The sequence below is a fragment of the Protopterus annectens genome, chromosome 2.part2, assembly GCF_019279795.1.
Source record: "Protopterus annectens isolate FY-2018-M chromosome 2.part2, PAN1.0, whole genome shotgun sequence".
Taxonomy (NCBI): Eukaryota; Metazoa; Chordata; order Ceratodontiformes; family Protopteridae; genus Protopterus; species Protopterus annectens.
The window spans coordinates 954,693,126-954,709,538 of record NC_056730.1 but is presented as its reverse complement, the minus strand read 5'-3'; the positions used below and the strand labels follow the sequence as shown (position 1 = coordinate 954,709,538).

Genomic DNA, 16,413 nt, shown 5'->3' with positions numbered 1-16,413 from the left:
GCAATCAGGAGATCACACTACATGATGCACATTACCCTTTCCAAACACTGATGATGTCAGCACCCTATAAATACAGCCGGAGAAGAGGAACTTCCTAGTAATCCGAATAGTGTGCTTCGCTAATGTGTCTCTCTCACGTGTTGTGACATAGTTAGGTAGGGGTATGAATCCTGCAAGTGTGTGTGTGTGGGGGGATAGTAGGGTGTGTGTAATTGCAAGTGTGAGAGAACAGATCCTTTTGGAAAATACTACAATACACCAGATGCTGCATATTCCCCCAGTAAACACAGGGGATGTCACCACACTATCAGTGCAGCCAAACAGGGCTACTTGCACAGTAATGCCAATAGTGCGCTCCGCTACTGGGTCTATTACCACTGTCAGAGCACAGATAGGTATGTTTTGGAAACCCACAACTACCACGTGTGGTTGTGTCACACAATATGACCATGTGTGGGTTGTTGTTCATAACAATGTATGCCATTGCCTAAACCAGCAATGGCAATGCACACATGATGTATGTGTGTGACACATACACATATATACCTGTGACCTTCAGTAGTTACCATGTCTGACACGTGCCTCAAGTGGATAAATGGTATTCACAATGCATAACAATATGACTATGGCTTACTGTGCAGGGGCCGCACGCGGTGTGTCTATACAGTGTGGGTTGTATATGGTATAATAACTACAGCAGGGGATACACATCTAGTCTGGGCCATATAGTCTACATGTAGTTGATGAACAGGTGCTGCATGTTCCCACCTGTTGTGGGAATGGTAACATGTTGTTCCACTGCAATTCAGTGACTACATGCTGGGAACCTTTCAGCTAGTGTGTTGTAGCTACAGTAATGCTCAAGCACAATGTTTGGCTGGATGCAGTCCAGCCATATAAAGACATTTCTAGAGACTGTCATATTGCCAGTGCTGTTAGGTTGGATAGGTGGGTTTCCTGTGTATGGGAGGGTTCTGTGTGCCAGGCTATGAACCAGAAGGCAGTCCAACACACTGTTAGCTGCTCATGTATAGGCCCTGATGCTTTGTGCTGTGCCAACAACCTGGAGGTGTGTGTATCTGTGGTGTGTTGGGATACCAACCCCCTGTCCATGTGTGTTACATGTATAGGGGACGACAGGCATGGTATGAGGTATAACCTGGCAATGATGGGTTGCACCTGTGAGCCATGAATCAGGAATCTGGTACTGCACGGATATTGCAGTTCACCATGCTGAGGACAGTGTCCAGTGCATGCATCTTGTGGTGTACACTGCTAGTGTTGTGTACCATCACTGTTAGTGTCCTATCCTGTGTGATACCCATGGAGGTGGCTATGTATTCCGTGTCCTGCAGCAAAAGGCACTATGTGTGTATCAAGGGGCTTCGCCAATATACAATGGCCCATGGGTGTCACGTGCAAGCTGCCCCTCGCAAATCATTGTGGCTTCCCTAGCATGTAAGCACACGTTGACAGCCATTGGATACCCTATGAATGACATTGGGGATTGAGCAGAATGTAGACATAGAACAACTTTCCTACATATTGTGGTAGCATACCTGGTGAGGGTATGATGGCGACCAAGATCAGGCTCATACTGGCCCGTGCCACATGCTGAGAGATCCCTTCTATGTTCCCTATCATGTAGTCCAGGGAGGTATGTCTCAGGTCATCCATAGTGGCATAGTCAATGACTGAGTCATATGTGTCCATGCCTCTGACTGACCTGTATGCATGTGTTTTGTGGTGGACCATAGTGCCCCACAGGCATATCACTGTGACCTTCACCATGTACAGCCTGTTGAGTGGGACCCCACTGCAGTGGTCAAGAGAGGTACCTGACACATCTGTAGCAGGTGTGTTGTGTAGCCCTACAGGCTGTGAGTGTGTGGCACACGGGATGTGTGCGCCATGTGTGGCATGTGCTCTGTTCTGACATAACGTATGCCTGTGTGCCAGCTGCGGAGGTGTGTGATGCACAGGCAGGATGCTATTCTGAGTCTCCAAGTATGCCCCAGTGTGTTCAGATTGCTGTCAGTGAGGGTCTATGTCAGACTGGTATTGTAGTCACTGTAGTATGTCATGCCACCTGACAGGGTATGGCAGTACTGGGTTCAGAGTGCTCAGTCCCCAGATTGGCTATGTGGTGGCATCCCACACATGTGTTGTACGTGCCTGGCCAGGGGAGAGGGTTGACTGCATACATGTGGCAGCTGTGACATTGTCACATGACTCACATAAACCACAACTGGACCATATAGGTGATTCTCAGGTTACCTTTGCACATGCTATCATAGTAGTGTGATTGCCATGGTGATTACCAACACATAGGGCCAATGGGGAACAACATACTGAAGGTGTGTATGTGTGGGTGTACTGCTACTGATTTCATAGCACTTGCATATATGACTGCACATGTGGGTAAATGCCAGGTAAGTCATGTGCAATGTGTCACAGGCAGCGTACATGTGAACAGGACAGACAGTGACGTTCTGTCATGTGGAAACTTGACATACGTATAGTACGCTATGCAGATGTCACTAGGAGTCCAAAGAAGCTCTGTAACTCTGCATTGCAGGTGGAAGCAGTGTTCCAGGGAACCCCAAGCGAACATGCATGCAAACAAAGCTACAGTAAGCAGGGCTGGAAGTAGTCCATTGTACAACAAAGAAGGGGTAACACTTACAGTAGGTAACAGTGCAAATATGTAGGCACTATCAACATGTACCCAGGAATGCACAGCTCAGATGTCCATGGTAGAACTGATATTATGTCATAGTTAATTGTGATTTGTATTACATTGGTAATGCACACATATCAACATGCGCAAACATCCACATTGCATAGTCGTTGTGGGCAACTTGCCACCATTACTGTACATGTCCATCATTGCGTATCACTACTTGCATTAGCTTCTCCCCTGTGCTACCTATGTATGTGGCTATCTGTTGACATCCTTACCACCGGTATGCAATAATGTGCAGCTGTTACACTATGGTACTTACTATAGGTGTAGATAACAATTCAGGACAGTCATACAGTTACTGCATCAGGCATGCTGGGATATACACACAGTCATATCAGCACACTGTACTGTTACCAACATGATACTAGTAATACACTTCTATGTAGTCACCCTGTGCATCAGCAACGTGTTTACCTGTTCCTACACTGATGTTGGAGATTGCAGGAGGTGGCACAGTTTCTTCATATGCACAGGGTGTGAATTAGGTATGCCTGAGTCTGCCACTGATACCACCAATTGACATGTGTGTGTATGTGTGTTGGTGAGAGACAGCAGTACAGGGTGAGGCACTGTTGGTGCAGTGTGTGCGTGTATGTGGTAGCCTTAGGTGTTAACATTTCGCATGTGTGTATGCATGCACACAGTTCCACCTCATGGCTGCCATATACTGGAGTTTGTGGACAGCCACAGACTGCACCTGGCAGGTCATACAGATCAGTGTCTGTGGGCACGGACATGGTACCTGTGCCTGGCAGGGGTGCTATGGATCGTATCCGGTACTAAGCCAGACTGGGTACTGTCATCAGAAGCAGGAGTGTGTTGACTGGACACAGGTCCCTGTTGGGACTGTCCAGAGCCACATGCACATGGTCTCTTGGGGCATTCCATTGACAGCACAGACCCAGCATTGCTGGGGCTGCTGCTGGCACTATGGGGGCATCTGCAGTCCTGTTGTCTGCGCTGACTGCCAGCTGCTGCTGTTGCTGGCATACGGCCACGTCTGCGCTGCAACCATCCACCATTGCCATGGCTCATGGACATGTGGTTGTGGAACTGCTGTAATATGTCCCCACAACGTCTGTCTATGACATTGGTGAAATTACGGATAGCATCCGCGATGTCACGCATACTGTCAGTCATGGCTGTGCGACATGCTCTCAGCTCCCTCAGACCCTGTCTGGTGTACCTTTCCATACGTGACTGTGCCTGCATGACAGCCCGTAACATAGCTGAGGTTGACAGACCTCTTTGGGCACGTCTGCCAGAGGCAGCATGCCCATGGATGCTCCCACGAGAACCCATGGGCAACTGTCTGTGTGGTACCATCGCAGGACCCTGCCCATGGCTGCTGTGTGGGTAAGCATGTGCCACAGATGCCACATTACCCTGGTCAATGCCCACTGTATCCTGTCCATCACCTAGGGACAATGGTGACATAGGATGTACTGGCAGGATGACTGTGCACAATGATGGGGTTGACAGCTGTGTACTGTCAATTGGCTGACCAATGACAGACCCTGACACACCTTCCTGTGCCATTACACAGATATCATCATTATCAGTACCTGTGGCACCAGATTCAGGTTCCCTGCTGCAGGACACCAGAGCAGCACCAGAACCTGTGGGAGGAAGACAGGAAACACAGTTTACAATGTCTACACAATATTACCAGTGATGCACTAATGCACACATGCACATGTGGACACATGCACACATGAACACGTGGACACAGGCACACATGCACACATGCACATGTGCACACGTGGACACAGGCACACATGCACACATGCACACGTGGACACAGGCACACATGCACACATGCACACATGCACATGTGGACATGTGTACATGTGGACATGTGTACACATGGACACATGCACACATGCACACGTGGACACAGGCACACATGCACACATGCACACATGGACACAGGTACACATGCATACCCTGCAGTATACACACAGATCACTACTGAGTTACACTAGTATTACTAGCACTATCAGGACTATTATAGGTATTGTTAAAACACACTCACCAGCATGGATGGGCTGCCTTGCTGTAACACTGGAGGGACCTGCAGAAATGAGGAGATTAATGTCAGAGGGCACAACTGTGCCATTGATACTGCATATGATACAGTGCAGTAGTACACCAGTTGCTTTTCGCATGTCAGCTGCTGATATTGGCAATATCAAACCTGCACAATTACATACTATGTTGACAGCTACATACCACGGACACACCTTACACATGCATAAACTAACAGTGTACAGAACAGTCAAGTGTACATATGGCATATTACCTGCATGCTCCATGTCGTGTTGCTGTGTGGATCCAGCCTCCATCATGATGCAGGTGTGTTGCTGTTGATGTTCCGGGGCTGGAGCCACAACACTTAGGAGTAGCCCCTCCAGTCTGGTGAGGGGGGGATGTGTGGCCACCCCACCTCCTGTGGCGACCTGTTGCCTGTGGATATCCGACGCACGCTGAGGGACATTTCTGATTAAATCACTGCAGTGATGTCGTACCTGCTCATATGTCCTATTATGCATGCCAATGTCATTTACCCTACGGACAAGGTCTTGCCACAGTGCAGCCCTCTCCTGCTGATTCTTGCTGGTGTGGGAAAACAGTATGTCATAATCCCGCACCAGGCTCTGGTGTATCTCTTCATCTTCTGCAGCAGAGTAGGCAGGATTTCGCTGACGCGCCATGTCCCTGGAAGAGAACACAAACAGGATATCAGCAGACCATGTCAGCAATATATGGCACACATACTATACATGATACTCAACTGTAGTGATGTACTACTACTACTCCCATATGTAGCATGTGTATGTCTCTTGGTGGATACACAAGTACATGGCCAGATATCAGTGCTCAGCCAACACCTGTGCAACAATACCTGCCACATTCCATACAACATAGTAGCATGCCCCATCGGTCAGCACACTGAGACAGGTCCAATGCACAACCTCACTCTGGGGGTTCATACCAAGGTACTGTATGTGGAACACCATCCACTAGTGTGATCAGGACACAAATTACTCGGCCTGGATATACATATCCCACCACCACCACCAGCACAGTAGACTAGTTTGATATATATGTGATTAAACAGATATTCACTTGTTAGGACTGACATGGTATCCATGCAGCCCTCTGGGCCAGTGGAAGCCACAACTCACACTGCTGACCCCTTTGCAAATGCTTCCCACAGACATCCCAAAGAATGCATGGAACATGCACACACATTTCTAACCCAGACCCTATGCACAAAGGTTAGGCATCCTGTCTGGTGGACCCCAGTCAAAGGCAGATTGTATAACGATAGAAGGAGGCTACTGCAGGACAGAGAAGATTCACATAAAGGGAAGGCATCTGTGGTCAGCACTGGTAATAAGCTACGGTCTCTTATAACAACATCCATGGCCTACTCTGGGAGGGAAATGGCCACGAACATTATAGATAACCACAAGGCCTTCTTCAGTTATGTTACACATATGGACCAAATGCCTCAGATATGCTCTGAGTTACTACACACCTACTTAACATTCACTGAACACACAGATATTGGCAACATTCTGGCAGACAGGTTCAGTGCACGTATCCCCCCTCCTTCTCCCCCACACTTAGAAATACTTATCACAGCTGAATGTAACCTCCCTATCATCTCAGATGTCCAGGTGAGGGCCGCCCTCAGCAAAGCAGAACACACAGCATCAATGTGATCTGATGTTATCCCTGGATGTGTGCTACGTGAACTCCAAGAGGACATACAACCGCATATAAGACTGATATTTAACCTTGGCCGTACTACGGGATATGTACCTGAACACTGGCATACAGCAACAGTGGTCCCACTCCACTAAGGAGGCACGTCTACTGACCCTGGTAACTACTGCCCCATAAGCTTAACCAGCCTGGTCTGCAAAGCTATGGAATGATTCAGTATGGGACGCATATACAGCAATATTGGGTACCTGAAGACACTTGTTCCCAGCCAGTTTGCCTTTGTGAAGGGCTGATCCTGCCTTTTGAACCTGGTTGACCTTTCAAAACAGTCACTACAGCCACTGATGAGGGCAACGCAGTCCATACAGCCTACTTGGACTTGCCTAAAGCCTTCAACACAGTACTCCACTCAGGCATCATAGACAAGCTCATTAGCTTACATGTTACTACATATGTCACATGATGGGTTGCACACTGGTTGACATACAGAATCCATAATATCGATATTGCAGGAGCCATGTCAGACTCAATGCCAGTCACATGTGGTATTCCACAGGCCTCTGTCCTAGGACCCCTCTTATTTGGCATTTACTTCTCAGATGTGAAAGCAAACATGTGCGGGTTGTGGATGACAAAGTTCCCAGATGACTGCAAACTAAGCGCCATAGTCGTTACACCAGCTGACACACACATCCTACAGACAGGCCTCGCTGAAACGGACAACTGGTGCCAGGATCATGGCCTAACACTGAATGACATGTAATGTATAGTCATCCCCTTTGGGTGGAACTACGTGCACAAAACATATCACATGGACATACCTATAGATGCAGACCTATGACACATATGGAGGGTTCACAGTATGTAGACTATTAATTTGTTACTTTACATTACTTGTGTTTGTTGCAGCTGGTTGTGTTACCGTTACTACAGCTTCCTGCTGCTGCTAGCCCAGCGTGGTACTGACACTGCTGACAGCTTCAACTTAGTTTGTGTAACGTGTGTTGTTGTTTGTGTTCTTATTTTCTTTCTTATTTTTTTCTTTCTCTCTCTCTCTCTCTCTCTCTGTCTGCCTCCAGACAGTGCAATGTAAGTATTGCATGTGTGGAGTGTGAGTACAGGATGCTTTTGTAGGTATCTGCATAAGTCCATGTGATGGCCTCTGCACCAATTGTAAGCCAGCATTTGCTAATTGCATGCAGCCAGTTGTGTACTGATTGCAGTTCTCACTGTGATTTCAGGACAGTGCTATAAAAGGGTATGTGAGATAGGCGTTGCCCTTTCAGATTGTAAGGGCGGGGACCATGCTGGTATGCTGTGGACACTGTTCTGTGAGTGTAAAGGTTAGTATCTCTCTCATGATTCAGGCTGTGTTGTAGATTCACAATTTCTCCATTCCTCTCTCCTGTTTCCTGTAGTAAGTCTGTATGCACACTGACACCTACAACTATATATATATATATATATATATATATATATATATATATATATATATATATATATGTAAATATACATACGTTTATATATGTACATTAACTGACATTATTACCTACTAGCTACCAGCTAGCATGACTGTTTCTGTTCACACACTACTATTATGGAAATCCACTAGATTTGACAGTAAGTATACATGACATGCTTTGTGTACTACACATCCTATATTCCCTTTACATTCATTCCTACTATTACAAGATATATTTATTTTAGCACAATGTTCTTGTATAACAGTCATGGCTTAGTGGTAGGTCATGCAGACTACTGTTTCCAAGGTCCTGGATTCGGGACTGACAGTGGGATTTTATTTTGCTTTTGAACTGACTACAGAACCTGTCAATCAGAGTGACTAAGGCACTTTTAAGCAGTTGTAACCGGGTTAGCGCTGGTTTGCGCGGAGCTCCCGCATTCGCACTGGCGTTCAGCTCCGCGCACACTTGCTTACAACCGCTTAACAGTGCTTACTCTGGCGCACACCTGCACTATTTTCTTTGAAAGAAATGAAAATGGGGAGACAGGAAATTGGTGAAAAAGTGGTCACAAAGAGGGTAAGACAGTAGGGAAACAAGCTTGGGTTTGCAGGAGGGATGTAGGTAAGGCCCATAGCTGCCCATTTCTTCATCAGCAACAGCTGTGCATATGTATGTAATTTGGTGTGACATTTGAAACCTTCCACCCCTGAGAGAGGTGTCAGGATAACAATAATACTTGTTGTACAGCCAATTGTAATTGATAGTTTCCATGTCCAGCAGACATGTGTGCAGAATGGGCAGCTATGTATGGGGCGTAATTTTTTTGTGGGTACAGAGTGTCCTTTTTTTTTTTTTTTTTTTCAGGTGAGAGTGGTATGTCAGGTGAAGGAAGTCGGTATAGCTGGGGAGGTAGGCTGGGTAGGTCAACAGACAAGACAAACAAGACGCATACAGGGGCGGTGTATGACACGTGTGTGGGGGTTACACAATTGACGGGGACGGATGTTTGGATATCCAGAGCCCATGAGCCCACAGATGGCAACAGTGGAACTGATATCCCCACCAATGGGCAGTTGCCACTGTTCCTTCAATGCCCAGGACGGGGCTGTGCTGGGGGCTGTGTAGGCCGGGCAACAGGCATGCCCGTAAGTTGTGCCACCTGTGCCTCAAGCTGGCGTAGGGGCCCAAGAACAGAGTCCCGGATCTCCCTACGCACCACAGTCCAGATGCTATGGAGGGTGAGTGGTGGTTCTCCTCCGGCCACACTTGCAGAGGGGAGATGGGCCCCATCCCCTGCAGCACTTCCACTCACAGGTGGCACAGGGCCACCGGAGGAGGGTCCAGACTGGGCATTAGTGCCAGGTGCACTCGCCAGCTGAGGTGGGAGAGGTGGGTCCGCTGGAACCCACCTTCCCTGTCGTCCTATGTTTTGCATTATGTCATGACAGTTTGGGTTAGTAACATACAATACCATTCACAATTAGTTGTAACAGCATGCATTAGTATTCCCGTTAACCAAACACCCAGATATTCACACCATTGAACAGCGAGCATAACACATGCATAATTTGAACAGCAATACACAGTCCAACAACATGCAGGGTTGACTGATGGCAACAGGCCATCAGGTTTGGATGTATGAACAGGGCAGATGCATCAACGTACATGCAAATGTTTATGACCCAACAGGACAAATGTCCAGAGGTGTTAATTGTGATTGCACATACCAATTTCATGTGGAATGGATTATATGTGGTTATAGGGTGGGGTGAAGAAAATATTATTAACACCTTCGAATACCAATACATATGCTGTACATTTCTAATAGCTGCAGATATATACACACTACTGTTCTAACTACAGTTTCCTATATGATAACTACTTCAATTTGGTGATAGGACTCTTACTGCTACATCAATATACATTTTATTGTTATTCATACACGTTCATATCTGGCTTTGTTCAGCTACATCATCCTGCTACATTTGCTTTATATAGCTATAGACAACTGTGGATGTTTGGTATTTCAGACAATCATCCCATCTGCATATTGCAGACTGAGAGCAACATATCCAGATTTTGGGATACACATTCCAGCTGCAGCAACACTTTGAACACATTTCGCAGTTTGGTTCTGCTTGTCACATTCATTTCATTCTGTACTGACTGCAGTATACTTTATTCAGGGGTTATTACTACTTTATTGGTGGATTCATAACTCTTTCTCACCCTCTCTCACTTGTTTTCATTTTACTATTCAGGATGGTACTTACTTGTAGGCTTTATTGACATGTTTTACCTGTAGTTATTACAATCCTTTCCAGCAGTCTCACTTCTGTCATGTTTCAGTATTTCAACAGGGATATATTTCACACATGTGATTTGCTCATCTTCTGCAGCTGTACTTTTCAGCCTGCTGCAGGTTGTGTACTATTATATTACAGGTGGGGCATCTTTATTTCAGACTTTTTTTCAGACATTTTCATTTTTCTGTTTGGATTACAGACTGCAACACACTTTTGTAATCAAGCAATACTTGCAAACACTCTTACACTGTTACTTGCACATTTTATTACTTAGTGACTACACTGCACTCTTTTGCTAACTGTCATACTTTTATATTTCTTTACAGTTACTGGGAGAGGATTACTGACCTGCCTGATGGCGCAACCGCACCAGCCTATCGCCATAGGCTCTGCGGTTCGCAGAACGAACACCTGCAGCTGTAATATAAATGAAGTAATATTGGAATACACATCTCCAAAATATCAGCTAGTTTAATTTCTTACATACATAATTAAATGTAACTTACTCAGTAGTGGGGCATTGGGCATTTGCCGGGCCTCCTGGATCCAAAGGTTCAATTGGTCCTGCTTACATCTCTTCAGGTCCGCATGGTGGTGACGGACCTGCTCACCAGTCCTTGGAATCCCTGTGGCACTGGTGAGATCATGAGTCAACCGGTCCCACGCCTCAGCCCCATATGCTCCCCACAGGACCTGGCCCTGCATGAGTTGGGCCTCATGATTGTGGACTAGGAGCCAGACCATATATCTGGACTCCTCAACGCCCCACCTCTGTGCTCGAAAGCAACTACCCTCACCTACTCCTGACATTCTGGCTGCAAGTTAGTTCTACAATCATTTATGCTGTGTATTCCCGCCTATGGGGCTTATATATGCCATTTTTCCCGCACTTATCTGTGATTGGCCATTTTGGAATTGTATCAACTTCACAAAACCTGCTTTTTCTTGCTCCACTTTCTATTCATTCCTATATATTTGCTATTACTGCATTTCTAAGTACAGCTGTCATGGCTTAGTGGTTCAGTACCTTGACTATGGTGCATGGTATCCTGGGTTTGAACCTGGCCACTGCTTTTTATATTTTATGACTGTCTAGACAGGCTAGGGGGTGTGTCTGTGTAAAGGCAGTTTTGTTACAGCTTGCTCAACGTTGCCCATCGGTTAGCTTGTTGGCGCTGCGTGTAGCTCCGCGCAAACGGGTTACGCTGCTCTACGTCTAATTTGGCTGTCAGCACGCATATTATGCTCAGCTCAGCTAGGGCCACACAGTTTCAGCATGTTAAACCACTGCTCACCTATGGGCACTCATTTTACACCTGTTAAACTACTGCTCACCTACAGGCAGATGCACTCACCTTGTTAAACTGTAGCTCAGCTATAGGCACATCTGGCATTTTTTAGTATTTTATCTCACATTTCTTCAAAATAAATGGCCTATTTCATTACATTTTACATAAAATATAATTTTATATGTATACATATATGCCAGGGACTTGTTTCATGCTTATTTTACTAATAATAAATATTGATGTTGTGGGGGCTCGAACCATGACTGCCTGCTCTTCAGCCAACGTCTCTACCACTACGCTATTGCTTTTTGGCTTATTTTGCATAGTTAGTTCTTATATGCTTTTCCACTTACTGCTAACTGCGGCTGAGCTACGAGCACGCCCCCGCAAACGAGCGCACTCGCGGGCAAACATCTTTACAATTTAAAAAAAATATATAACATGTTCATTTATATATTTTATGTTCATAGTCTGTGGGGGCATGTGTTGTGTTTATTCACATTTCCATGGACTCTGTCGTGGGTGTTTACTTTGGGCACTTTCACTCTTCTGGGGGCGTGTGCACTTGCAGGGCTCGGCCTTACGGACACGCCCCCTACTGTCTTCCATGGACCGTGTTAGCCTTAGGTGTGATTTAGCATGCCCTCATGCATATGCATGACAAGCTGACGTCACACCGTTTAACTGCAGCCTCCGTGTAAGCCTTGTATCTCTTACACAGAGGCTTCGTGAATCCTGCCCAAAGACTTTCCATCTTCTTTTTGTGGATAATGTAAAACTGTATAGCTCATCAGATGAGGCACTGAAAGCAAAACTGCAGGTGGTCAAAACTTTTTCAGATGGTATAAGAATGTCATTTGGTCTTGATAAATATACAAAAGCAACCTTAAAAACAGGAAAGCTGCAGCACCAAGAAAACATCATCCTTGGACAGGAATATGATGTAAAAGAACTTGAGCAAGAGGGGGTGCATAAATATTTAGGAACTGATAAAGGATCAAAAATAAAACATAAAAAATGCAAATAAAACTTAGTAAGTCATTTTCCAGAAGATTAAAATAAATACTGAAAGCAACGCTGACATCTAAGAATAAAGTACAAGCTATAAACCAATTTGCTCTTCCTGTCCTAGCTTACAGTTTTGGAATGATTGACTGGCATTCCTTTTAACCTCTCAGTGCATGAAATCTGGACAAAGCATGAAAAAATGGGGACAGATTTTAAATATTTCTCTTATAAACTTAGAAAGTTGCAAGAGTAACAGGGCTTGTGTCAACATACATTTTCTGAATGATATGAAGTCTAAAACTCAAAAATATGTCATTATTTGGCAACTTCAGTTCTCAGATCATCCCAGTGATTTGCCAGAAAAACATAAATTTTATGAGGAACAGACCAAATATATGAGGCAAAAAATCTATGCAGTTGAGAGGTATGTTGACTGGCCCCAAAAGGTCTTGGGTCAGTTGGACAGGAAAAGAAGAAGGATGCTTCATAATTATCAAATGATTTATAAAAAAAAATCAATGTATACAAGGACTATTAATTTTCCATTCTGAATGAGGTATGGGCCTCCTCAAAATTGATTACATGTCTAGATCTGCCTAGGACTGCATACATATCTGCTGACCTCACAAGACCCAAATGTAGTGAAAGTTTTAAAACATGAGGAGAAGAAGTCTAAGATGACTTCCCTGCTTAGTTTAGCAGAAGCATATCAGTGTCAAGTGGGAAGGATACATGGCAGAAGAACTGTACACTGAAAGGCATAATAACGTGGCAAAAGACTGTTGCATTGGGGATTGCACAAACATTATAATACTGAAGTAGCTGAAAAACACTGGAAACATGAGCCACAAAGCATTATAGAAAATGATGAAGTCTGTATCACATGAGCTCACCCATTACCAACAACTCAAAAAACAGATGCAAGAAAACCAAATATAGTAGTCCATGAAAAGAAGAAAAAAGTAGAACTGATAACTGAAATTGCTACACCCAGTGATTACAGTGTCTAACGTACAGAGAGGTACAAAGTCATAAAATAGCAGGATTCCCAAGCAGAAATAAGGGCAATGAGGAAGAAGGCTACCCGGACAGTTCCAATAGAAGTAGGAGCAACATGTCTTGTAAAAAAAGAATTTATAATCATACTTAGATATGTTAAGGATGCATGTAACTCTATATGAATTGCAGAAGGAGTCAATATTGGGCACACTGCGGGTGCTGCGAAGAGCACTTCTAACATCAAAGACTGAAACAGTACTAATTTCATGAACCTTAATCATACTTTGACTTAGGAATGGGTTCCATTCCCATCATGGCATTAGAAACCCAAAAGACTTGGAGAAATTAACAAAAAAAAAACAGTGAATCTGCTTTTAACATAAATAGAGACACTGCTATGATATTTACACTTGTTTCAATCTTCTATCTTAAATAAAAGGAAAAGGTAATATTTAGGAATTGCTTTATGCATTTTCCAAGTACTTACAATCAGGCATTTGCAATACGTTACACTGCAGAAGCTGGCACAGTCCGATTCTTTGTGAATGCCATGCAGCTGTCATTAAGGTAGCTTCATTACTGCTGCCAACAAGGGCCATTTTTTTTATTTCTGAAGTATCACCATGTAGAAAAATGTCTGCCATTACAGTTGTATAGACATAGGCTAATTCCCAAGGCCAGGAAGATGATGCTTTTTTGCTAGTATCTATCTGTGGATAGAAAACCATAAATGTATAACATTAAGTGCACACTGTGCAATTTAAGAAAGCAGGAATAATTTGGCATTAGGCACACTGTAAAGAATGATACATAAGACCATTGCAGAAATATAGAAAATAAAACTAATCTGAACAGCAGGGCTCATAAAGTCAATGCTATAACCCAAACTCTGAGGCAGGACTCATTTGTTAGGTATCTGCTCATATCTTATTTTGCATACTATTATATATAAACATAGGAAATAAAAACATTTTAAGTCCACAAAAAAGAGAGACTCAAAACAAGGCAAGAGTTTAAAATCAACTATTCCAAAGCTTTAATATTGTAAATACTTTCACAGTTATAGAAACTGCTTCATCAGACAATGTGCAGCCTTTAAGAACAAAGCACCACTTATATACAAATTCAAATATTTCTCAACCAATCATTTCACTTTATCACCCTATAACTAAGTAGCAAGGCAAGCCAGTGGAACCCAAAATTGTTACATGGCTATGTTTGTGTATAAAACAATAACAATGCTGAACTTTATTTAAAGAAAAATCTAGATGCACCAAGGCAATGAACAAGGGTAGAACTGAGGAGATTTTGCAGAATGGCATAAACTCTAATGTTAGTGATGATCCTTTAGAGAGAATGTCACTACAACTGAGTGCCCCTAATTCTGGTATTAACTGTGATGTAGTAGTGGATAAAGGCACCATGGAAATGATTCCAATGAACACTGGAGCAAAGAGGAAAACATCTGCATTCCCACTGAATGGAGTCATAAGACATGCCCACTACACTGTGTCTGCAATGGAGCAGGTAGCTCACTCATTTCTTTCAGCTGAGAATATCTTGGTTCCAAAGGGTAGGAATCTGGAAGAGGATTTTCCCATTTTTCCACTTCCAATAACCAGAGAGATCTCAAGAGTTAATAATCACTCAAGGAGCAGAGAGTGGATGAAGAGAAAGATGCCACAGGATTTAGGGAATGATCGCACTTTGAAGAAGATGTAGTCCCTGAAAGGCAATCCCTACTAAGGAATACTTCATTGAAAGTGTTATCTGAAGATGAGATATCATTACTCGAAAAGGGTCTATCTTATATAAGAGCATAGGCAGCTGAGGTAACTGAGACTCTGACTTAAAGCTGTTTATTAGAAACACTTTTCTTAAAATGAACTTTAGAAACATAGATAATAAGAACAACAATGTCTTTAAAAGCCTAGTACATACGTTAGGATTAAGCATCTTCTTTTAGAAGCATATGAAAGACTATGTGAAAATGACTTACATAAAGTTTTCAGTTCCAAAAAGTATGGTAGAACCTTTAGGAATCTCAGCTACAGTGAGCAACAGGCTTTACACCAATAAAAGGATGATGCAACAATTGTTATCATGCCGGCCAATAAAGGGGCCCAATAGCAATCATGAGCAAAAATGTTTATGTTCAGCAAATGAAACTGATGCTAAGTGACGAAAATACATATGTGAAAATTAGACATACAGATATAGAGAAAATGATTGCTAGAATATACAACACATTGTTGGATTGTTTATTAAGTAGGATTATTAATTCTGACTTACACAATTACATTAAAGTAGATGAGCCATTAATACCCATAATACAAGGGCTCCCTAAAATCATAAGGATGCATTATGTCCACCATTCAAGCCAATAGCTGCTGGCAGGAATTGGTGTACAGAGCCTATTTCGATATTTGTTGAAAAGCATTTAAGACGTATACTGGACAAGAATGACATTGTGCTAAATGACAATTTCTGAATGACCTATATGTTAACATCACTATGGGGGTAACTAATTATAATTATTTGTTTGTTACATTTGATGTACACTTAGTTTACTGTGATTCCTAGTAGGACTGGAATTGATTTACTGAAACAATATTTAATTATACATAGAGATTATGACCCTAAGTTTACTGACCTGATTTGTTTATTAATGGAGATTGTCTTGGTCAACAATGCTTTCATATTTGATCAAGAGATTTATCTACAAAAGGATAGTGTAGCTATGGGCATCTCGAGTGCCAGTAGCTACACCAATTTGGTTATGGCCTCATGGAAAAATGAATTATTAACTCTAGGATGGGACACCATGTAGCATTTTATCAACAGTTTGTTGATTATGTCTTTAT

The 16,413-nt window shown here is 43.5% G+C and overlaps 1 protein-coding gene across 3 annotated transcripts in view; it reads right to left on the bottom strand.

The window, feature by feature from the left end:
• Window positions 1–16,413, bottom strand: part of TMEM232 (transmembrane protein 232) — a 2,425,444-nt gene that overhangs the window by 1,090,478 nt on the left and 1,318,553 nt on the right. For all 3 annotated transcript variants that reach the window (XM_044064268.1, XM_044064269.1, XM_044064267.1), the window contains one exon: window positions 14,037–14,259. In XM_044064268.1, the coding sequence (XP_043920203.1) occupies window positions 14,037–14,259 (223 nt within the window). The remainder of the gene's footprint in view (window positions 1–14,036; window positions 14,260–16,413) is intronic.